The sequence below is a fragment of the Anastrepha obliqua genome, chromosome 2 (assembly GCF_027943255.1).
Source record: "Anastrepha obliqua isolate idAnaObli1 chromosome 2, idAnaObli1_1.0, whole genome shotgun sequence".
Classification (NCBI taxonomy): Eukaryota; Metazoa; Arthropoda; class Insecta; order Diptera; family Tephritidae; genus Anastrepha; species Anastrepha obliqua.
This window is the reverse complement of record NC_072893.1, coordinates 91,986,029-92,011,773: the sequence shown is the minus strand read 5'-3', so window position 1 is coordinate 92,011,773 and position 25,745 is coordinate 91,986,029. Positions and strand designations below refer to the sequence as shown.

The following is a 25,745-nucleotide window of genomic DNA, read 5'->3' as shown; positions in this document are numbered from 1 at the left end:
GATGCTGCGAATCGTAACGTAACTGTGAATGGTGAGCGCTACCGTGAAATGATATCCAACTTTTTTTGCCCAAAATGCAAGAGCTTGACTTGCATGACATGTGGTTTCGCAAGACGGTGCCACGTGCCACACAGCACGCGTAACAATGGACTTATTGACAGGCGAGTTCGGTGAACATTTTATTTCACGTTCGGGGCCTGTCAATTGGCCACCCAGATCGTGCAATATAACGCCTTTAGATTATTTTTTGTGGGGCTATGTTAAAGCTCATGTCTATTCAGACAAGCCTGCTTCAATTACCGCATTGGAAGACAACGTTAAAGCGTTTATATGTGAGATACCGGCCGAAATATTGGAAAGAGTATGCCAAAATTGGACTAAGCGGATGGACCATTTGAAGCGCAGTCGCGGTCAAGATTTGCATGAAATAATCTTCAAACATTAAATTATATGGACTGTACTATCGATTTAAATAAAAATTTCATGTATTTTTCTGAATTTTACGTGTGTTTTTTTGAAAAATTTTCCTATAGCTCTTAAAAAATCACCCTTGATATGTAATAAATAATGAATAAACCTACTTTTGTATTTAAAGTGAAAATATTTCGTTAATAAAAACATAAAAGCAGAAAACAGTAGTTAAATTTATATGCACATCGTAACACGTAAGCGTTTACGTAAGCGTTGTAATAAAGTAAGTTAAGGTATGTCGAAAAACGGTCGATGCAAAAAAATTTCAAAAGTAAACAAAAGTCTTTTGGGGTTAAGCGGTATGAACGGAAAGTGATCGACTTTAATACAATGTTGCTTTTTCATTTGCTGTGTGAAAAATTACAAATACCGAAAATCTCGAGACTATTGACAAATAATCCCGACATTTATGTAACTTAAAAACCACCGGGATCCCGGGATTGACTACTCCAGTGTTGTAACAGTTCGTTTGAAAATAATTTTAAGGGGGAAAGTAGCAGGAAGCTCACCTCTTTGACGAAGGACCAGGCTGATGTCAAAGAACATTTCAATAATCCCGACTCAACAGAGGAGACCGGAGAGCAAAATAGGGTTTTTTGTGGAATAGACTTCAAAAAGGATGTACCTCGCCCATCAGACATAGCTATCAGATTAAACATGATGGACTGAAAATTATGGTACGGTTTAAAAGAGCATGGGCTCAAATTCTTGTGAAAAATATTACCCTGACTTGATTTTCTATTTTTCATCATGATTACTAATATTTTCGTGAACACCATAATTTTTGAATCTGCTTTTATTAAAGCCTTTGTGTGAAACTGCATACTTATATATTATTAAAAATAGTTAAAAATTACTGTTTTCATAAATTTGTATGTGAAAATTGTGCTTTTCATTAGATTTGATAGTTAAATACGTTGTACGTAAGTAACGTAAGTGCTGTAAGTACGTAAATGTATGAAAACAATTTTTTTAAGAGCTCTAACTTAATTTTTTTCTAAGCGAGAGAATCGGCGCGAAATTCGAGATTTTGATTCTTCTGCATTGTAAGATTTTCTTATTCAACATTTTTGTCTACAACACCTTTTTGTGTTTTTATATTCTGAATGTCAAAATTATATACACGTTTGTTTACCTTTGATCCTCGTAAAAAAAGAATTTGGGTTTACTTGTAAGATTTAATATATAAACGTGAGTACTTTAAAGAATATTTATCAACCGTAATTAAAGCATTTTTCAATCTTAGTGTATTGAATAGAAGCTTTTGAAATTCAGGAAATTTTCTTACTTTTCAAATTAGAAATATTTTGAACTTGCTATAGGCTTTGAAATAAAAGTTTTTCCTGCCCTTACAACGAGAAAACAACTCAAAAGCTTTCACTTTGAGCTTTCATGTGACTATGTTATCGAATGCAAGCTTTCGCAGTTCAAACCAATACAACAAACACCTACATATAACATACATATTTACACATTCTTCAGCATTTTATAAATTCACAGCCTACAGTGCGTTAAAGTGTAGAGAATATCGATCTACTCAACTCGCAGAGCTTTTTTTTTATAATTTTTTAAATTTGTTTTTAGTGCTGGAGACAATGGTGCGGTTGTAATTTTGTGTGCTGCGCGTGCCAAATTTTGATTTTAGTACATTAAATTACCTCGATTATTGATGGGCTCGGCATATTCCAATTCGCCGCTCAGACCCGTTGCTGTATGATCTTGCGGCGAAGCATAATCGGGCAGTAATGGCTGGCCCAGTTCCTCGTAGAAAGGTTCATTGGGCACATTGAGCGTCTCATCGTTGTGACCATTCATAGCGCTGTTCGCGCACTCTTGCTCCCGCTCACGCTCACGTTCTCTTTCGCGTTCACAATCTCGCTCACGCTCCCTCATGCTGGCAATAGTATGTGATGTATCTATACGCTGGACAGCATAGAGCGGTCCACCGTAATTCTCATGCTGCACTTGCACGAAACTATTCGTACTATAGACCACTTCCGGGGTATGCTGAAGAGTTTGCGACTGCGGTTGCAGGTGCTGCGCCAATACGCTGCAAAAGTCGTTCAGATCTTCGGATCGTTCAATCTTATTAAGTAAATCCTCAATTTTTGTGACAGTTCTAATGCATTGCTTCTCTGTTCGATTGGTTTGCAGCAGTTCTTGGCACAGGCGTTCTACGCGTGCGTGAATGTTGGGATATCTCTTTTGTACGAGTTGTAATGTGCGTTCAATGATTTGTTGTTCGTGTTCGGTAAACTCATGACGATGATGTTGACTTAAGTTTCCACCACTGTTGCCTTTTTTCTGACGGCATAAACAGCGTAAAACTAAAACTAATATAATGACTGCTACGACGGCCAAAACTATGGTTACGCTGAGGTAGATAATATATATCAATTGGGAATCTTGACGTTCGAGCTCTTCGAGTGTAAAGAATTTGCCATCCACCTTCTTGAGGTTACGATTCGCGCCACAGTCTACTGTTGTTTTCGTCTCGTCACACACTTCGTTCTCATACTTGAGCATATTAAAGGTGGTTGCATTGAAGCACGCACCCAATTTCGTATCGATCGTGCAGTAGATTTCGGAGCGTAAATCGCGGTCGGAGAGATTGGTCAGCCAATCTCGATTGCATCGACACGGTAAAAGGACGGAGATCTCACGCAATATACAATGACGATTTGTGATATTTAAACTGCCCTGCTGGGGCACTGTGAGCGAGTTGTTTTCGAAGCGACAAATGCCTGGCTTCTTTGTTTCCTCCAGTATAATGCCTCCAAAATCACCGAAAACATTTTTCTCAATCACAATATTGGACCACTCTTTGACACGCAACCAGTTCGGACCGAGATGCTTAATACGATTGTCGGCGATAGTCGCGTTGATGGCGTTCACATGTATGGCATTTTCATGGATAGTGTCGATCCTGTCAAGAGAAACAGAGAGGCGAAATACTTGAATTGATAGGCGAATAGCTGGCTGAGCTACTTACCTGTTGTTTCGAAAAATCAGCTCGTTTATGCCGCTGCCGTGTATAGCCTCGCCTTCGATGTAGCCGATAACGCCACCGATGAAGGACACGTGCATACTAAACAACTAAAAAGAACGTGGATTAAATTCTGAAATTTAATTAAAATGAGCGAAGTTTTCTACATGTACACTCACCTTCTCGGTAATGGCCCGCGATTTGATTACATCGATGCGACTATTTACAAAAGCAATAAAATTGATATTATTGACATCGAAAGAGCCACTATTGATGGTGCCAATGCTGCAATTGCTGAATTTTATCTCGCGCAGCGATGCTTCGAAACGATAAATATTGTCGATGTGTGAGTTTTCAATGTGTAGCTGAAATGAGTTTGAAATTTGTGAAACTTATTTATTTATTCGCTGGATTTAGTGGACCTAATTTTAATTCTTAAAAGCAATTTCTCTTCTCCAGTGAAAACATGTAACAATACGCTTTCCCATTGTTCAATACCATTCCCTACTGTATTACTAAAACGGTTGCCATTAAGCGTGGTATGATTTCTCCATTACGTTTCAGCCATATTTAATGTGCCAAGACCTGCCATTAGTTTTCCATTGCATTCAGTTGTGATTAAAATATTATAATGCAAAGATTTACGTCTCAACAGTGTTTACGAAACATTCAATTTTATTATCAACATAATCGTTTTCTGGTTGCAACTATTTGTGCACTTTTGTCAGTTATCCAATAATCATCTACTCCGTAAAGAGGTTTCTGGTAAGGTGGAATCATCGGTCCGTACTTCGTCAGAAATAAAGGGGGTGACACTGTCACTGTCAGTGGAGATCGTTAAGGATCGATCATAACCAACATTTTATAGTCAAAATTGTAATAAATTGATTTTGATACCATCTGGTTTCAACGGGACGTGAGTACGTGTCACACGGTACGGGAAACAATCGAATTATTGGAAATGTTTGGCAATTCGATAATTTAAAGAAATTTTAGCATTGAATGGCCTTAAAAAACTTGTGATTAACAAAATGAGGCAATTTTTTCTGGGGTTATTTAAAATGATTGGCCTTTGCGAATAAATCAGACGCTCTTCGTTCTTTTAAGGCCAATATTTAACTCCTATTAATGACGTACGACCCGATTTAGTGGAAAAACTGCTTGAAAATAGGGTGCATCGGACTCAAGGCAGCAATAGAAGAATGCAGGCTATTTGAGTGGTGTCATATTCAAAACTTAAGGGGGTCTTCTGGTCTCCAGCGAAAAAAAAATCGATTTTTTTTTTTTGCATAATTTTGTTGTATGTGTATGCGAGAATACGCCACAGAAAGGATTTTTTGAAAATCGCATTTTTTCACATTTTTCTGGGCACCGAAGTGTACCCTCCTGCGGCCGTTTTATCATAAACTTTATCTTTAAACGCGTTTCCCCGAAAATCGTGTTTTTTAAGCATTTTGGTCACACTTTTCATAGTAGTTATACTCCGATTTCAATGGTTTTGGTCTTAAAATGTTCGGAAAACTTACCGCTAAGTTTCCCCGTGTACGATTTTTGAAATTTTTTTTCATTCCACTTTTATAACCTTTTAAAGTTCAAAAAATGAGCAAAAAAAAATTTTTTTTGCAAATTGTTGCATAACTTTTGAAAAAAATTAAAAAAAAAAAAATCTGTCACGAGAAAACTTAACCAGGGCAACTCTGAAGACAACGCATATCTAATTTTTGCTTTCTGATTACCCAGGTGGAAAAACCGTGACCAAAATGGAGACCTGTTTCGTTTGGAGGTGGACGTCTTCAGCGCCATTTCAAGGTCGCGGGTGTTAATTTTTTTCAAAGTCAAAACCATTTTTTAAAAGCCAAGACATGTACCTTTAAAATAAAAAAAAAAAAATTTTTAAATATTCACAGGATTTGTCACAATCAATCCCCAAAAAAACCCTTCATTTCAGGGCCTCGAGACCAGAAGACCCCCTTAATTAAGAATATGTGAATATCCTGAACAGCTAATGTATTTTGATATTATTAAAAAATCATATCATGCTTGATGAAACACCCTTTGTTATGTATGGAATGAAAAGTTAAACTCGCCTGTGGTTTATGAGTCACGGACTTGCAAGGTTATCAGAAATTTTGTAGCCTTCAAGTTTTATTACAGAAAGCTGTACTTTTAATCGCAACTCTAACGCTAGTAACGCTTTTAAGAGTGTGAAAAATTCTAGCCGAGTTGTTGATATTACTTAGTGCAAATTATACCAAACGAAGTGTAGACAAAGTTGGCTATAACCAAGGATGATTAGATTACCAGGTTTGGCCATCCGCTATGGTGGAAAACCAAACTGCCACATCACATGGAAATCGGCAGCAGAATTCTCCTCGCTCATTACGCACGTATGCACTCACTGGACCGAACAGCCGTTGTTCAGACGGCAATGAAGTAACATATATTACCAACATTATCTCAGTTCAGTTATGACACATGTTACGTAAGCCAATCAGCTGATTCTTTCAAACTCGGTGAGAGTCGGTTAATGGAATTTTGAATTTTCTATAATTCTTTTTCCCACAGGCATTGTGTGCAGAAAACGAAAAGGGTGTAAAAATTGTTAAACGATTTAAATGTCATCTCAGAGTGTTCAGTGTGAAATGTGTTAGATAAAGCATCGATAAGAGGAGCTACAAAATTTTGAGGTAGCTTTTCTCTTTAGAACTTATATATGTATATATAATTGGCTAGTACATCTTTTTTGGGTGTTTGGCCGCGCTCCTTCTCCTATTTGTGGCGTGCGTCTTGATGTTGTTCCACAAATAGAGGGTCCTACAGTTTCAGGCCGCTTCCTGAAGAACTTAGTTGTTTTATATTGTAAAGCTTCTTTAAACGTTTCCGTCTCATTTGGCGCGTCGGGCTGACGACCGAGGAAGTACATGTGAACTAAACTTTTGGCTTTTAGTACTCCGCATAACCAATTACAGTTATGAGGATTGCATTCATAAACAAAAAAGATCAGATGTTTTGCGAAAGTCAGCCACAGTTAAAATCACCAAATTGTTTACTTTTTTCTCCCTATATTTCCCTATTTTATCTATATTTATTATCGATCCTTTTAACATTGGAAATTCATTGACCAAACTCCTCATACGCCTTAAAAGGCAAACAATCTTTTTTGTGTACGGTACTACATACATATTTACGCACATATTTATGCTGCGAAATCGTTCCACTCAACTAAATGTTGCTTACCGTGGCATTTGCTGAATTAAACGCTTTCTCTTCGATACGCAAATCGGCTACGCCCACAAAACGTCCGTTAATTTCGGCTCTCTTGAAGGCATTTGAGTATAAAATCAAGTCATTGCTGTTGCGCACAGTGAATTTCTTGTTACCTATAAACAAAAAACATGAAAATGTTGACGAAATTTAATTAAACAACACAATTTAAATTGAATTTGATTATAAATTAAGTTGTCAATCAATGCTCACCTGCGAATGCGCCCTCTCGCACCACCACAGAAAATACATCTTGCATCAATATTTCTGGATACGGTCCAATAGTGCCATCACCACCCGGAAAAGCGCCCGTTGTGATTTCCACTTGTTCGCCATCCCGATGAGAACCAACAATAGTGAAACTATTCATGCGCGAATTGTTAACGAATAAATCCTTCTCCAAGCGGAAATGAGTATTTGATGCCAATTTAATTGTAATTGATATGGCCGTAAGCGGTACACGGTAATTCGTTCCGAATATGTCACTCAACTGCGTTTGTGCGAAAAAGAGAACAAAATAAAAATAATTTATTAATGGCGGCAAATAAGTAATAAGTAAAAGTAATGTGAAGAAAAGATACAATACTCGACGGAACGAAAGAACGTCATAACGTCAAAAAGTCAAGAATTCGATTTAATTTACTGCCTCCCTAAGTAAAAGTAAAGGTGCAAAGACACATCTAATGAAATATTCAAATTATAAGTAGACAACGCAACTCACTGTCGGTCACTGTCGAAATATGAAAAGATTTTTTTTTTTTTGTTTAAAAGAAAATAATATTCCCGAACGATTAAGGCCAGGTTACCCTTGATTTGTGTGCTTTTTTAAATAAACTTTATTCATAGTACAAAATATATTTATTAATCAATTTTTTTACATGTGAAAAAACAAATATTAAATTGCTTAAAAAAATTTTTTTTTTTTTTTTTTTCAAATGGTGGCTTTCAAAATGGCTGCTAAATTTTAGCTGATTCGTAGTTGGATGCCATCATATCTCGAAAACGAATTATCTGAAAGTAAAAAATCAAACGGTTTCATCTTCTGTATTGAATTGGTTATGACCGCAAGCAGAATCAAATATTTTTAATAAAAAAAAAAACAAAATGGCGGACTTTTGAATTTTTTGCCACTATTTTTTCACTTTTAATTGTTTATAACTTTTTTAAATAACAATAAATGTTTGTGATTCTGCTTGCGGCTATAACCAATTCAATACAGAAGATGAAACCGTTTGATTTTTTACTTTCAGATAATTCGTTTTCGAGATATGATGGCATCCAACTACGAATCAGCTAAAATTTAGCAGCCATTTTGAAAGCCACCATTTGAAAAAAAAAAAAAAAAAAAAATTTTTTTAAGCAATTTAATATTTGTTTTTTCACATGTAAAAAAATTGATTAATAAATATATTTTGTACTATGAATAAAGTTTATTTAAAAAAGCACACAAATCAAGGGTAACCTGGCCTTAAGGTGGAAAGATGTCTAAAGAATTCGAATTTTTACGCAGCACCTCTCCGATGTGTATCGCACTGGAAATTTTGAATGCATTTTTTCTCGACGGTCGGACCCATTTTCCAACAAACTTTGACCCATTTACTTGAAATTTAAACTATATATTTGCAATTGTGTTTTATAAGGAAGTGCGGACAAATTTGTTCGATATACTACATATATAATTTTTTATATAAACATTTTTCGGGGCTACCCATCGTTTTTGCAAAAATCGGTGCACCAAAAAAATGGACTGTAGGACTACAGCTATTCACAATCGAAACATGTGGTTTTTTCACCGAAAATTAGAAACTGCAAGTTCGTTAGTCCAATCTCGCACTCTTTATACGAGTACTCAAATGGTTTCCTCGAAGGTAATGGTACCTGGGCGACCGAATTTTGCTCGATCTTTATTATATAAAAATATGTGGGCATGCCATTTTATCCTCCATTAAAGAGTGCAAGAGTGAAGCTGTTCCAAATTCTTCTTGATTTTTGATAATTTTCTCCCCTGGTACACATTTTCCATATAAAGCGTTTGCACGATAGTTGTTTAATTATAATTATATTTATATTATGTTTTTACCATATCCCTAAGTTAGTTGGAGTAGTACATTTAAACTAATTAATTCTTAAATCCGAATTATAGTTACGGACATAGATTTTGGATACGTTTTCTTATTTGTGCCCATAGAGTGCATACCTGAAGTCAAACTTCGCCGTATTAAAATTTCGCTCTAGTTATTTTTTTCATGAGTTCGCAGCACTGTTAATAACATTTGGGCCAACTTTCATGTGAATGTCATTATCAGTAATATATTTACGCTTGTGTTTACCAAACGACCAAGAGCGCATTTTTCGATTTTTACAATGTCTGATTTGATTGAGCAGAGAAGTGCCATCAAATTTTGTTTGCGAAATGAAATTTCAGCTGCGGAAACGTTTAGCCTGTTGCAGAAGGCATTTGGCGATTCGACCATGTCCCCGAAAAGTGTTTATAAGTGGTACAAAGACTTCAAAGAGGGTCGAGAACGTGTTGATGACTTGGAGCGCTCCGGACGACCATCGACGTCAACAGTTGACCAACACGTCAATAAAGTGAAGGAGTTAGTGCTCAAAAATCGTCGGTTGACTGTTAAAGACCTTACTGATATGATCGGAATATCAGAAGGATCTGTGAAAACCATTTTGAAAGACCATTTGGGCCTACGAAAAGTCAAATCTCGTTTGGTATCGAAAACTCTCAATTTCTTGGAAAAAAGTCGTCGCGTTGATGTGTGTGAAACAATGCTTTCAGACTATCAGGACAAGCTCAAATGCATCATTATGGGAGATGCGACTTGGATTTATGCTTACGACCCTGAAACAACCGACCAATCAAGCGAATATCGTGCTAAAGGCGCGGCCAGACCGAAAAGAGCACGTCAAAGTCGTTCAAAAATAAAGGTCATGATGACAGTTTTTTTCGATTTTCGTGGTGTGGTGCACTATGAATCCCTTCCACCTGGCCAAACTGTTAATAAGGAATATTATTTGAGCGTTATGCATCGTTTACGTGAAGCAATTCGTCTAAAAAGACCAAAATTATGGGCCAACAACTCTTGGTTTTTGCATCACGATAATGCACCGTCTCACACTGCACTCGTTCTTCGTGACCATTTCGCCAAAAATTCCACGCATATCGTTCCGCAACCACCGTATTCGCCTGATTTGGCTCCGTGTGACTTCTGGCTATTCCCAAAACTCAAGAGACCACTCCGGGAACGCGTTTCGAGTCGATTGAAGAGATAAAAGCTGAATTGAAGAAGGTGCTGATGGCTATACCGGAAATGGACTATTTGGCATGTTTCGGAGAGTGGAAAAATCGTTGGCATAAGTGTACTTCATCGAGAGGGGATTATTTTGAAGGGTATGAAATTGATTTACAAGAATAAATAAAGATTTTTCATTTTACAACCAAATGCACCTTACTTTTTGCCCACAAAGTATATATACGTATTCAAGGATTTGAATCCAAAACTTGTTCTATAGTTCTTTTAATGTCACAAAGGCAAATACAATATTTTGCTTTGCTTTTTAATTAGCCTAAAAACCGGTTTACTCAATTTAAAGCTCTTTTAAACCTAATTCATTTGGTATTTAAATATTTTCTTTTAATTAACTTAATTTGTAAATTTTTTTTTTTAAATAAAATTATTTTATTTATTGGAAAAAGTAGTCAAAAATTCGACTGGTCTTATGAGCAATTACATGGCCGTAAGTTTGAAGTTGTTGTAATAATATACCAAAAACAAAAAAAAAATTTCATCCTTGTGAATTTTTAAAACCAAACCAATATGTGGACCACCCTGTTATATAGTATATACTTATATTTACAAGAATTTCTCGTAAGCCAGTGCGCCAGCTTGAGCGAATTTGTAAAAAAAAATAGTTTATATGCAAAGTAATACTTTCTGACTTCATTACTTTTGCTTTTTGCGTTAATGTGCAAACCTGAAGAGTAATTGATAAGCCGTTACAACAACAGCGACAATTGTAAGCAAGCAATCGAAAAGTTCGCATATATGTATGTATGTTGCACATGCACTTGCGTGAGTGTGAATGTTGAAAAAATACTACTTCGCTTATTATTTTGATGAATCATACTTGATACGCGATAATATCGAATTAGCAAACAAAACCAACAATTCTGTGGACACAAGCAATAACCGCTTAAGTCAACTTAAGGAAGAATTAAATTGCACTCATATGTATGCCACCGTATTCTAGTGACAAAGGCATATGTGTACTAGAAATCTCTGTGCATATACACATATCTAATATTGGCTGAACGTATCGGTTTCTTTATATACCTACATATCATATGCAGATAAATGTATGCATAAAGAGCTTTTTCTTGGAGTTATGTTTTCGGACTTAGCCGGTTTATGCTTGTGGCCACAAAATTGTTACTCTAAACTATATTCTGTGAGTGCGAAAGTGTGTCAAGTCCAATGTATACTTCTTGAATTTCCAAAAACATGTCGCATATACTCGGTTCCAGGAAATTTGCGTCGCGAAATCGAGACCGCAATATTAGTTAAGTGCAAGTGTATGGAAGGGTTAAGGTTTTATGCCTCTTTTTTATACTTACAAAACTTTGGCTTTTCAGGAATAACAAGCTTTTGTTTTTTCCATCGAATTTAATAAAATAATTTACTGAATGCGGACGCTGTTTACATCTTACTCGTATAACCATACCAATTCCACAACAGCTAACGGTAGCTAGAGCATGCTCTTCCGACTTAAAGCAATATCCTTTCTATAGATATCCATTTTTAGATAAAAGGTAGTTAGTTGAACTAGATTGAATTCAATATTGTACAGTATCATTATTTTCTTAGTGGATTCGATCACACCAAAGACGGAAAGGTCAATAGTGAAACAAATTGACGAAAAATCGCAAAACAGCTTTAGAGTGTTAACCGCACATTTAATTAGAAGACTGCCATTGTGTGAAAGTAGGTCATGAAACAGTACGAAGAGTTCTCTTAAAATTCAAATTTCATAAAGAAGTGCAAGAAAACAGTCATTCCTATTGCATGCTAACGTTGACAAACTATTTTCTTTTGCTCTAACTCACGTTTCCCACTCAATTCGGAATGCCAGAACAATGTTTTTTTAGTGATGAGACTGATGAGAGAAAAATAATGCTACTTAACCGCGATGGATCCAACATAGTTTAATAGGAAAGCTGCTAACAGCCCTAAAAAACAGGAAAATTATTCCCACAGTGAAATTTGGTAAGCTAAGTGTATGGTATGGGGTTGTATTTGTAGCAAAAGTGTTGGTGAAATTAAAATTATTGGAGGAAACATAATAAAAGAAATATATTTAGACATTTTACGTAACAATTGGAAAAAACGTAACAGTGTAAAAATCCAAACAAATTGTTATTCAAATCATACCAAGGTAATGATCCCAAGTACAAGCCTTACAATATGCTCTCATCCTCGAGCGCTGGCGCATAGTCCGTATGACTTACAACCATGCGGAATTGGGAAGCTTCTCGGTGACAAGAGAAAAGAAAAAAATCAGTTTTCAAATTTGCCATTGTTTTAATCCGTCTGATTACAAATACTGGATTTTTGGGGAGTCTTTGCTAACAACTAAGTGCAATTAAAGTGAATTAGTTACTAAGAAAAATATGAGCATTAAATTTCCTCAGTTTAGTAATGTCCAAATTATTGCTAACATTCAACTATGTCCTGACATAGAAACATATTGGCTCAAAATGTCTCATCTTAGTTGAGGAGCAATCGAGGCAAAACAAGAATAAAATGTAACATAATTGCTAAGCAATCACTATACTAACGCAGTAATTCTTAAACTGACTACTTTGCTATTAGTAACACATAAAATAACGTAGCATAATATAATATAACATAAGATAACTTAGCAAAAATAATATGACACTGTGTAACATACCGAAGCAAAGCAGTCCTATATTGAAATTTGTATTTCAAAACTCGTTTATCTAGCTCAACAGAACATAGTATAAAGAAACATAACGTGACACCATTCAACATAACAAAGCATAGCAAAGCACAACTTAACATTGGCAACAAAACATACTCTCGTTAAGGGGTTACATGGGTTTCGTTGGTTCAAAAAATCGATTTATTTTTTTTTGGCTTATTAATTTCTACAACATTTCAGGAATATTATCCTAAATTTTCAAGTCGATCCGAATAATAAATTCGGAGATACAGCCTTTGGAATGTGTGCGTTCCAAGCCACTTTTATTGTTATTCAAAACTTGAATCGCGTTTTTCTCAAATGTTCTCGAAACTACTCAACCAATCTTGATGAAATTTTACACAGGTGTTCGAGATACAATTTACTCGTGCTTGAACGAAGGATTTTGTTTTTTTTTAATTACAACTATTTAAAAAAAAAACAAAATTTCAAGCAAATTTGGCCGAAATTTTCATTTTTTTGCAAAAATGTCTGCCAAAATTCCAATTTTTACTTTTTTTTCTTTCCTTCGTTCAATCACGAGTTTATGGTCTTAACGAAAGCACTTATTTTTGTTTTTTCATTTTTGATGAGCCTGTCAGGAGTTATGCTGACAACGCGGACGCACCTTTTTTTCGAGGGGTCACCGGAATTGACGTCACAATGGAGGAGTTTTAATTTTTTTTTTGAAAATTTCAGAAATTATTCTTTAAATATGTATCTATAAGACAAAAAAAAGTTTGAATTAAATAAACATTTTTTTACACAGAAAAAAAATATTTAAAATAGACCTTTTTTTACCTGACAAAACCCATGTAACCCCTTAATACTCGTACAATCAAGTTATGTGAGCCTACAGAATACTATATGGATGATCGTGGGAACGAAACGCAAAAATTAATCAGTGGTTATTTAGGTTTTTAACTTCCCAGATCTTAGCTCAATAGCAACAGGCATATTGGGAAAGTTTCCAACTTTAGAAAAGTGCAAGATTTCCGATTCCTGCTTCGCCTGAAAGTTCAAAGAGAGAATTTTCAATTAATATAGGAAGCTGGACAAATGGGTCTCTAGGTTGTACATTGGCATACCCGGCCAAAGATGGGTGATGGAATGTGAACTTGTCCGAAAACTCTCCAGCCTGAAATTCTAGTAAACCAGTATTCAAGCTTGTTAACTAGTGCTATGCCACTTTTCAGTTTTTGGCAGCAAAAAAAAAAAACACACACAAAACAGAAAAAGTTGTTTCTAATAGCGGTCGGTTCTTGGCAGGCAATGGCAAACCTCCCAGTGTATTTCAGCCACGGAAAAGCTACTCATAAAAAACGTTCGGACTCGGCTTAAAACTGAAGGTCACTGCATTTGTGGAACAAAATCAAGATGCCACAAATGGCAAAACAACCTCGGTCAAATGTCCGATCTTGAACAGAAAGCGATATTAAAATTTGCTGATAGCCTAAATGTTAGGCATTTTTCTTTCAAGGTTCTAAGAGTTCCGGTTATTATTTTATAGAGTATCATTCACCAGGATTAAGGGCGTTTTATAGGATTACAAAAGATTTCTTAGATTACGTGCGGCTTCGTTCTGCTGCATCCCTTGTATCTATCTACATAATAAAATATAACATACAAAATTTAACTAATTTACTATTGCTTTATCGCATCTTATGCACAAACTTAACTTTATCCACAGTCTATTCTAACTCATGGCGTTAAATATTACTCACCGTAGATGGTTGCCAAATTATGCCTAGAGCTATTTGATGGTAATAATTTGCTAGCTTTAAAACACATACACGTACATGATTCATAGCATTCGATAGCATTCCACTGAATGAAAGATAAAGGTATTAAACCATAAAGTAAGCAAATTTATTTTTAGTTTTCATACTGTTAGATGTTGGATAAACAAATTCTAAATAAATTGTACACATGTATGCATATGTGAGTAGTTAATAAATACTCCAAAAAATTCTATTACTAAATCATTGCAAAAATCTAGGAAAATAGTTTTTATATTCACTTGAAAATTTTAAACCTAATTTATTTGCCTGTGTGTTTCTCTATCAATTCCTCAACTAATTACTCAATAATATTAATTCAATAATTTATTTCACAAGCGATAAGAAATAAGAAAACAAATAGAAAATATGCGGAGCAAATTAAAATAAAGTAGATAAAGCAGTACAATTAAATATGTTTTCAAAGCGATTCAAAGCGATTTATCGCGGCAACGCACAACATCGCTCCATGGGACACGCGATTGTGCCGTACATTGTTGTTCTGCTCTAATCAAATTGAAATGTTTCATGCCGTTTCCTTATCGCGCCATACGAGCAAGAAGTGGTTACTCGAATTTTAATACATTGATGAAGAACCACTTCGAGTCTCACCCCCAAGGCATTTCCCTTTAATAATCTTATTTCGGTGTTTGTTGTTGTTTTTAATTTTCTTTCTTAATTTTATTTGATTCAATTGGTTTACGATTATTTTTCTTGAACATCTGCCTTTGTTTTGCTTTCGAAAACTGTTGCTGTTCTTTGGTATTTAGATTATATTCGTTTTTTTTATTTAAATGTAGATATGTTTGCTAGAGTGGGACAAAAAAAAGGTTTGAAAAAGTTCCACTATTTAAAGTTTATGTGAAGAGTATCTATGTGGAGGCATTAAACTGTGGGTTCTTCCATTTGTGGAACAACATTAAAACTGTCATCACAAATTGGAGCAGGAACTCTGGCGAACCTCCAACAGAGGATATTTATGTTTATATTGTGCTTTCGACGAGGCGGTTGCTGTAGCTGAATGTGTTGGCGCGCGACTACCATTCGGCAATGGCTGGGTTGGAAGAGCCGCGCATGAATCATCGAACGATAAAAACAAGTATTTTCTAATAACGGTCGCCACTCGCCAGGCAATAACAGACCTCCGAGTGTATTCTGCCATGAAACAGCTCCTCATAAAAAGAACATCTGCCGTTCGGTAAAATTAGAGGAGCAGCTCGGCAAAACACCATATCAAAATAGTGTATAATAATGTTTTTTTTTAGCCACTCTAATACATTTTTTTTATCATAATTTTGGCTTTTGGAACACGAATTTTATAAAACATTTGTTTTTATAAAAGATGCTTGCAAACCAAAGAAAATTCAGCAAATTGAAGATTTTTTTAAACCGTACGACATTGTAACGGGCTCAGAACACGGTCATCTCCGAAATCGTATTTTACTATTAAAGTTCCATATTCAGAGTTGTGCACTTTTTCGTTTAATTTCAAGTGAAGTTGGTGAAATTTTACTTTTAAATACTTAAATACTTGCTTAATATGTATGTGTGTTAGAAAGTAATAGTACAACTTTCCACAAATAGAAATATTCTGTTGTCGGTATTTAAATGCTAAACTTGTAAAAAACAAAAAATCGGTTTGGCGATTTTCATATTTAATTTTATTTATTTGTTCCGAGATACTCTCCACATAAGCCTTTTAAATTCTTTGCTTTGGCATGAAGACCGACCCAGCCTAATGTATGTATATACTAAATATATATCTCTTGGATAGTCATGTTTGCAAGTGGCCTTTGTTCGCTTATATGTGAGTTTCTGAGCGAATGAGTAATTTCAATTTTCACAAATACGATATTAGAATTTGAAACACTAGTAACGGCCTGACATGTAAAAACGAACAGAAAATATGTGAAACGTAGTAAAACTACTTATGCAAACTTTCTATACCCTTGGCAGACGACATTTTACCGCATTTAAACTGAATGTACCAAATCCAATTTAGATTTTAAAAATGCATAGCTTATTGGAATTAGGTCTCAACAAGCAAAGGAAAAACTACAGGGAGGGCCATATAGCGTTTGCTTTTTGAACCACCTATTTTTTTGAGAATGGTAACATAAATGACATGTCAAATGTGTTCATAATTTACTTAAAGGTTTGACATTTACGAAATGGGACGCTATACGCTTGAACAAAATTGGGAAATATTGAAAATCTATTTCCAAAGTGGTGAGTCTTCTTCTTCTTTTCTGATTTTCACATGGGTGGCTAGGTCAATAAGCAAAATTTTCGGATTTGGGGCTCAGAAAATCCACACGTTACTGTAGAGAAGCAAATGCATCTACAACGAGTCACTCTTTGGTGCGGTTTTTGGTCTAGCGATATCATCGGGCCATTTTTTTTCGAAAATGAGCGAGGAGCCGCGGTTACCGTGACATGTTCAACGAGTTGTTTCCAAAAATTGAAGAGGATGACATGGACGACATTTGGTTTCAACAGGACGGTGCAACTTGTCACACTGCCAGAGTTACACTCGAACTTTTGGCTACCGTTTTTGAAAACCGAATAATTAGCCGAAATTCCGATATCAATTGGCCGCCTCGGAGCTGTGATTTAAGCCCGTTGGACTATTTATGGTGGGGAGCCGTTAAGGACAAATGGTATGCGAACCATCCAGAGACCATTGATGCTTTAAAACACGAAATCGAAGTTGCCATTTATGAAATTGGAACCCAAACATCGAAAATGTGCTTAAAAATTGGGTTGATCGAATGGCCTAGTGTAAAGTCAGTCGTGGCAGTCATTTGAACGATATTATTTTTCATTCATAAATGACAATGTTCAATCTTCAAAATAAAAAAAAGTTTGAAAAAATATTGATTAGTTTTTTTATAGCCGATTCAAAAAGCAAATTTTACATGGCCCATCCTGTAGCTGGTGTCTGATACTCTTATATCTGAAGAGTGCTCCACACATTTTTCACCAAAAAAAGACACACCTGAGCCCAAACTTTTACTTAGGTACTATTTTCCTGACGGGTCTTTTAGATGCGATAGCAATATATAGAGTAACTATAACATAGGATCTTATCGACAATTTTTAGCAATTTATTTGTTTCACATTTGATTTTAATATTTTCTCTGAAAAATGTTCATTCTGCTACAAAAACCATATAAATCCAGATTTCAAACTTTGCACAAATTAAAAAGAATTAAAAACTGTTAATCAAAATTTCAAACTTCTTAATTTGATTTTTTCGTGATTGTTGAGTCTCCAACGTTAATACAGCTAATTAATATTGTATATAATTTATTCCTGGTATTTTTGTACAGTTTCAAAAACTTACTTGTACATCGAACGCTCTGTTACTTCTGAAGTGGGGTGAGCGATCTCGACACGCATCTTGCGCTGACCTTACCCAACATCTCGACACTCAATTATTCATTTTATAAAAACTGTCATTTGATTGAATTTAATGGAAATATTTTATGTGTGGGCATTGTTTCGTTATGTTATCGTTATTTTGAAAATGTCGTCATGTAATCTAGTACGTTGTGCTCTCGCTCTTGATTGTTTGAAAGCATTGTTTGATTTATACGATGAAGAGGCACGAATGGCGCCGATATCCATTTTTGCAAAGAAGGGAATTGCACAGTTTAGTCTAGAAAACTAAAATTATCAAAGATGTTGTCAATGTGAGCGTCACCAAAAAATGGCAATTGGCTGTCAAACATGCAAAATCACAGCCCATTGCGGCACAGATGTTGGCAATATAAGAATTAAAATATTTCATGATATGAATTGTCAATTTCATTGCAATTGACCATGGAAGAACATCAAAATTTAGTGTCGAAACGTTAAGTTAGGTTGTTCATGGTACTCCAGACATTGGTACATGCTTATGGTATTCCAGATGCCTTTCACAAAACAAGTTTTCGCACTGCCATAAGAAGTCGCTTCAGCCGGATAGCTGTTGACCTCAATGCTCCATAGATTTATTTTCTTCACTCGGCTCGCTTCACGGATGATTACCAGGCTTGACCTTCAACTATGGTGAAAAACGAAAACGTCATGGGGTACTTGACAGCCGACTTCTGCCGGTTCATTTCACACACACGTTCAATCTAACTGTGTTGATGTTTTCGTATATCACCAACACAATCTCAGTTTTTTCGTTAACAAAACGCTGCCACGACCACCCTGGTTATGTCAGCCAATCAGCTGATAATTTCAAAATTGCCGAGAGCCGGTTAACAGTCTGATCTTCGCCACACCGCTAAAAATCTTTTCACCATGGGTTCTCTTGACTAGCTTTTTCATTTGACGATATCTCAATATCACTGAACTGGTTTCAGGAATGTTTGCTGGGATAGTAAGAAATTTAGGCGAAAGTTTTAACAACTATTTAAATAATTCTCTGAGAACATTTCTGGCGATTGTGGGAAAATTTAGTGAGCAAAATTTTTATCTTTTGAATATTTAGATTTAGACCACAAAGTGTATACCAAATGGGAATACAGTTTTATAAGGAAAAATCATATAAAATATCAGTAGTTGCATAGATGTAATATCTCAAAGATATTTGTATTTATATTTAGATGTCTGTATGTGCAACACCTACAACTACAATACAAAACCCTCGCTTTTGCATAGCGCAATGCAATGTAAAAATTACTGCGAATGCGAAAAAATAAAAAAAAGTAATTTATGTACAAATCACTGAAAATGTCTAGACTTTAGGTTGAGGTGGCTGAACGACTGCTGATGACGGTCGCTGTGATTGCAATGGTGTTAGTTGAGTTTTCGCTCTCGACTGGGTGTTATTTTTGCGTGCCAGGAATGCTGAAATTTTCCAAGTGCACACATGTGTTCGAAAACATACTTAGCACGCATGCAATGTTAATACACACATACATACATAGTGTTCATACATGCATAAATCCACACATACTCACACACATAATTGTGCTGCGCATGGCATTCCGCAATGAATACATTCGCTTCGTTCTCAATCTCACTTCGAATCACTTTAAACAGCCGCTAAAATATTTATGCTTTTTTATTGCGAAGTGATTTAAAAAAAAAATCAAAAAAAAAAAAAACTAAATTAAATTTTATTATTTTATATTATCGGTTATTTCCTTACAATTGAAGCGTATGCCGAATTGGCCAAAAATGGAGTGGCAAATGTCAACACAGGTGTACGCGCCGTCACAGATATATATGTACATATGTATGTAGATGTTGAAATATTTCGCTTTTTTTTCATTTGTCGCGCTTCATTCTTTACGTTTTCAAAACCGCGACAAACATAATTTATATTTGTTTTTGTTTTAACGCCTTCCAAAAGTGTGAAATAAATTATAAATTATTATTGCTTTGACCGATTGGGTTCCCATGCTGCGCATGCGTAGCTTTGGATGCATGAAAATATATTCATATGCACACATGAACATTAGGGATGCCCCTATTCATATAACGTTTTTTAAGCTTCGTTTTTAATATTAAATTATTTTTTAATTTCCTTTTTGTCATGTTACATTCAATAGAACCTGGTCTTCGAATTCGAGGATAAGGTTATTACGTTCATTGGAGGCAAGCGGAGTCAAACTTTTTCCGATTAATTAATGTGCTCACATAGTGATATTCCTTTAGATGAGGATAGCTTACGGTGGTTGCCACGCTTGCCAAGAGGACGTAGGGGTGCCCACTTAAGCTTGGAAGCCCATTGGGATAGTACTTGATTGAGCTCAAGCAAGTTTCGCCCTCTAATTCTCGATGTGGTGCAACCACTTCGTCTCTCAGATAAACAATGAAATATTGTTGATGCTTGCGTATGCCAAGTCTGCCAGATAGTCAAAGGAGTAAGAGTTTAGACAGCGAGCCGCGTTCTGGCAAGAACAGAGAAAGTATTCAACACTCTCCACTTCTTCCTTGTTTCTACAGTTGCGACAAGAAGCCGCTTGAGGGAAACCCATTTGCTTTCTTCTGCGTCGCCCGGTAATGATACCAGACAGTGTACTAATGAAAGGACGGTCGAGATTGAATAGGAACCTCGTTCTGTGTTCATTCCTTGCAAGTCAGACCTGTTTAGTTAACTTACCCATCTATTGTTGGCTTGCGCAATTGATCCAGAATTTGCAATGATGGAATTTCCAGGAATATCTTTGTGTCCCGAGATGCAGACAATGTTCGCGGCGCACCGCTTAGCTAGCTCATTAAGAATAACTCTGCATTTAATTGCTTCTATAGAGAAAGTGCAGAGATTTTTTGACAGCTTAGCTGTAATAGTAGATACTAGCGGGTGGGCTTCAACAGTCAAGTTCCTGACTCACAATGCAGCCTCTTTTATAGGCTTTAACTCAGCCTGAATGACACTGCAGTAGTTTGGTAGCCGTAGGCCTAGGTTCAGCTGCAGTATTTTTGAGTGAGTAGATTTGTGATACTTTTGGAATATTTTATAAAAGCGATCGGAGCACTGTTTTGTTTTTTTTTTTTTTAATGCACAGTAGAACAGAATCTGACATCTGGCGTAGAGCAACTTTTTTGAGAAGAGCCGAATGACTTACAAACTGTTGCAGTGCTTTTCCCAAGTCGAGATTCGTGCATTTGAAATGTCGGCAAAGCTGATAAGCATTTCGGATCTTGCTGCGAGCAGACCCCTTAGCTTTGAAATGTATGTATGTATAATTGGCGCGTACACCCTTTTTGGGTGTTTGGCCGAGCTCCTCCTTCTATTTGTGGTGTGCGTCTTGATGTTGTTTCACAAATGGAGGGACCTACAGTTTCAAGCCGACTCCGAATGGCAGATATTTTCTATGAAGAGCTTTTTCATGGCAGAAATACACTCGGAGGTTTGCCATTGCCTGCCGAGGGGCGACTGCTATTAAAAAAAACTTCTTCATAATTTTTGATCTTACACCGAGATTTGAAATAATTAGTTGAAATTGTGTTCAAGAATGTCGAAGCTTCTTAAGATGACATATTGTCAATCTGTACATAGTCCTTTGACGTAGCAGTGTTCCGGGAAATGAGGAGCAGACGAGTATGCGAGAGAACTCAAACCTTTCCCTCGACTTCATGAAAATAGTCTAAGCATGCAAGCTTTCCGTTTTCAAAAGTGGACGAGAAGGCTACCAAGACAGCTACCAACAGCAGCACGCCACAGAATATCGCGTTTGTTACCGTCAAAACTCGATGAGGCTCTCAGAAGTTTATCTACGGCTTCTCACAGGACTATTAATGCGATATGAGACTATCAATTCGGACTAATAAATGACAGCGCCATAATGGTTCCAGTAAGAGATTTGACGCTTCCTGTGCGAATGCATAGTACTAAATAAGAAGATACATACACATAACTGCCCTAATGTGTTTTTTGTGTATGTATATGTGCACCTTCCCGCATGCGGAAATTCCGCAGACAGCATAATTTGAATGTCTATTACTTACGCTGTCACCAATTTTGGATATTTTACTGAATTGATATGACGAAAGTGTAGATGAGACTGAGAATATGGTAAACGTATGTAAGCATATATTTAAGTACATATGTACACAATTTATTATTGTATTCGTTAATACGTGTGTTTGTATGCATTTATAAAATAAAATAAACTTGAAGGCGCGGATAAAGCTTCTCTCAAGCAAGTCTTTTCAATCATGGCTCTACGTGCAGTTTATCAGCCTAAGTAGCTACAGCAGAAACAATTATGTATGTATGTGTGTATGTATATAGAAAGCAAACAAGCTTAAAACGAAGTTGTGAAATAACAAAAGACTTTTGAAGATGTCAACAGCCAAGCTATGGCAAATACTCATACAAAGGCAAAGGAAAGAAGAAAGTGAATAAATAAATTAAATAAGTCCCCACTTTAATTTGAATTTAATTAAAAGATTGCACTCGACACTTGTCGACGACCTAAACGACAGTCCACGACATATTCATACACACATACATATACGCATACATACATATATCTATACGTTCGTTCGTAATTCTGAGCCTGTCTGTCAGATAAGATGTGGAGACGGTGCAATGTGTGTACGAACTGAATGAGTGAAAGACAAATTTCGAAAGTTCCGTCTGTTATTGGTACGGTACTTCCACTACATTCCAAGGTCAAATACTCGGGATACTGAAAGATAAACTGTAACAGTTGTGATTTGAGAAAGGGTCTATATGCGGGTAATTCTGAAGATATGATTAATATTATTATTATTAGGCTATTGTGCACTGCGACCGAAAAATATCCATAGTGAAAAGCTTGCTGAGATACCCTATATTTTAAGGCTTTTTAAAAATTTTAGAACATTCTGGGGCTTATAGATCCATTATATGAATGCATGGCATTACTACCAAGGTCGGGTAGTTTTTTTCTGCTTTTTGCAGGCCATTCACAAATAATGTGTTTTAAATTTTCTGAGTGCATTTCACATCGACAGATGATGGTTTCAGAGGGGCCAATCTTGTTTAAGTGATATCTCAGGCTATAGTGGCCTGTAAAGTAACCAGTTATAAGGCTTAAGTCTATTATGCTGAGCGAAAGTAGCTTATCAGAATATCCTCTGTCCGGTGTTAGGAATTTTTTCGCTTGTCGCTGACCGATGGATGTACCAGTGCTAAACGAATTTGTTCTCCTCCAACTTTCTGAGAAAAAAGGAGTAATAAAATAACCCAGGACCAATTAGAGGCATGTTTGCCATCTTTTTTAGCTAGATGACCAGCCATTTCATTTCTCTCAAATCCCTCATGTCCGGGAACTCAACCTAATACTACTGTATTGAAGATCCCTAATGTGCTAAGAAGATCCAGGCTGTCATTTATCATTTTTGGGGTGATTAGAGTTGATAGAAGGGATTTCAAAGAAATAATTTCGTTTAGCTGCGAGTAGCTTATACCCGTGTACAAAGTCTTGAATTCTTTCAATGCGCCACTAAATCTCCTTAAAATAATTCGTTGGACTAGCTTATTGACCATAACGTTTTTGCGGCATTATAATTACTTGACATCAGAGCTAATAAATACAAAAAACCGTTACAGCCGTGAGAGCCATTCCGTCCTGATGCGAGCTCATACGAGTATTTTAATTAGCTACAAAAATAGTAACTTGATTCACCCTCACTTGCTTATCTAACTTTAATACTTATGAATTTTGTGACTTACGTCTAAAATTTTAGACATAAATAAATTTAAGACCAAAATTGAACACTGTGCAGGGCCGTCAGTGCTGCATCTACAATTAGTAGTCGTTGGTGTCGTTCGAAACCTGGGTAACGTTGACTCCATTGACTGACTACTGCCGACTACTGATTGCCGATGCTGTTGACTGCTGATTATTGTTATTGCTGTTTTGTGGTCATTTGAAATGTCTTTTGTCGTCTGTTTCGTCAGGAGTTTTTTGTTTTGTTTTTTTGCTTCAATATTTGCTGTTATGCGTGACTTTTCTTTTTTGTTGCCTTCTCATTGCTATTCTTACATATCAATCCTGGCGCTGTGTTATCCATAAATCGGTCGGTTAACCGGATAGGCAGACATAAGTGATAATGTCACAGAAGTGCAAAGAGCATTAAAATGTGCAGTCAGCACAACAACAACAACTCAATTCCAAAGTGCAGGGCAAGAAAAACAGAGCAATCAGTCAGTCAAGCGGCTGAACATGCGGTTTGTGCGCTTTGTGTTCGTCTGCCATTCACTGGGTCTAGGGTGCTATCGCAACAACGGTATGGCAATAAGTTAAAGTTTATTACGCTTGTATGTGGAGCCTTTTATGTATCCACAAATCTTGGATTTGGGGTAGCAACTCGATTACATCGAATATACTGGCGTGCCATGTAACTGATCAGCAGCAGTGCGTGTAGTATTCTTTTGGTTACCCGGCGCTCTTTTGTTTTGCTCATCATATCTAATACAAAGTGTGGAATTTCACTATTCATACAGTTTTCTCTCCAACGACCGCTTCGATCGTTTTGAAAGGCTTCTGTAGCGTATCACTAAATTCAAGATGTGATCCACAACTCAGAAAAAAGCATGCAGCATAATACCATAAAATGGGTTGCGAAACAAAAGCGGCCAGATAGGAGGGAGTTGTACGAAGAATCATACATTTATTTATCTACATACATACATGTATTTTACTTTAGTGTGGTGGGCACATGCGTGTGTATACTGTATTATCAAAGAAACTTAAACATCTTGTAGATACTTAAATTACACCACTTTTAGAAATTCTACAAGCCTGCAATTCTTTTGCAATTAGTACATACAATTACACATCAACATGTTTGTCGTACATCGTATGATATATGTAAACGTATGTATGTATGTGATGTATGCACAGACTTTCTTTCTGTTCTCTCGGCAAATGCCTAGAAGCCCAGAAGCCATAAACATTTTCTTATCGCTCCGTTGCGTTCGACACACTAAAGACTCGCGTGATTCACAGCTAACAAACAGTTAGAATAAAATCAAATTTCCTCTCTAATGTAAAGTAGGCAACTTGAAATTCATACATACATATATTTTTACGAAAATTTGTGCGCACGTTTGTGTGCTTTTGGTGGAGGAGAAAGCAGCCAAGCAATTGGCATTTATGTGGCTTGAAACTGATTTCCACTTACATAGAGAGGAAATGGGTGAAAAAAGGAATTCCACTTAAGTGAATCACATTCTATTTGTTTTTTGCTTCTTCCTCTTCTTCTTCTGTCGCTATATGTTATTTGAAGTAGGACTAAAATAGAGTTTTCAAGTGTGATAGACGTCAGTTTCAACGAGTAATGGTATAGTTTCCACAAGTATCACTTCGGGTATACAGTATCGGGGAAAATAATCACAATGGTGAGCCATGCACTTTGTGCAACAAAAGTCTAAACATCTCTGGCTTCTATTAATTTTATACTTTTTTAACCCGGAGGTAATAAAACCACATCTAACTTCTTTTCTACAAAATATCGTGACCTGCCGCTTGAGGTACCTTTCTGCATAGAAACAAAAGACGCGCTCTCTACGTAAAATAAATATTTAATTAATTATATCTACACCTATATATTATGTGGTAATTTTTACCCGGTTGCGACCGTTTGTGTTTGTATTTACCTAGCGACAAACCCCGGGTTAATGAAGTCAGAATTACACCAATTAAAGGGCGGCCGCCGTAGCCGAATGGGTCGGCGCCTGACTACCATTCGGAATTCAGAGGAAACGTGGGTTCGAATCTTGCTGAAATATCAAAATAAGGAAAAAGTTTCTTTTAATA

At 36.2% G+C, this 25,745-nt stretch overlaps 1 protein-coding gene across 2 annotated transcripts in view; it reads right to left on the bottom strand.

The window, feature by feature from the left end:
* LOC129239680 (uncharacterized) overlaps positions 1–25,745 on the bottom strand; it is a 62,743-nt gene that overhangs the window by 4,829 nt on the left and 32,169 nt on the right. For both annotated transcript variants that reach the window (XM_054875381.1, XM_054875380.1), the window contains exons 3-7: positions 6,935–7,211; positions 6,695–6,837; positions 3,637–3,822; positions 3,464–3,567; positions 2,130–3,397 (exon numbers count right to left, since the gene is read on the bottom strand). In XM_054875381.1, coding sequence (XP_054731356.1) covers positions 2,130–3,397; positions 3,464–3,567; positions 3,637–3,822; positions 6,695–6,837; positions 6,935–7,211 — 1,978 coding nt within the window. The remainder of the gene's footprint in view (positions 1–2,129; positions 3,398–3,463; positions 3,568–3,636; positions 3,823–6,694; positions 6,838–6,934; positions 7,212–25,745) is intronic.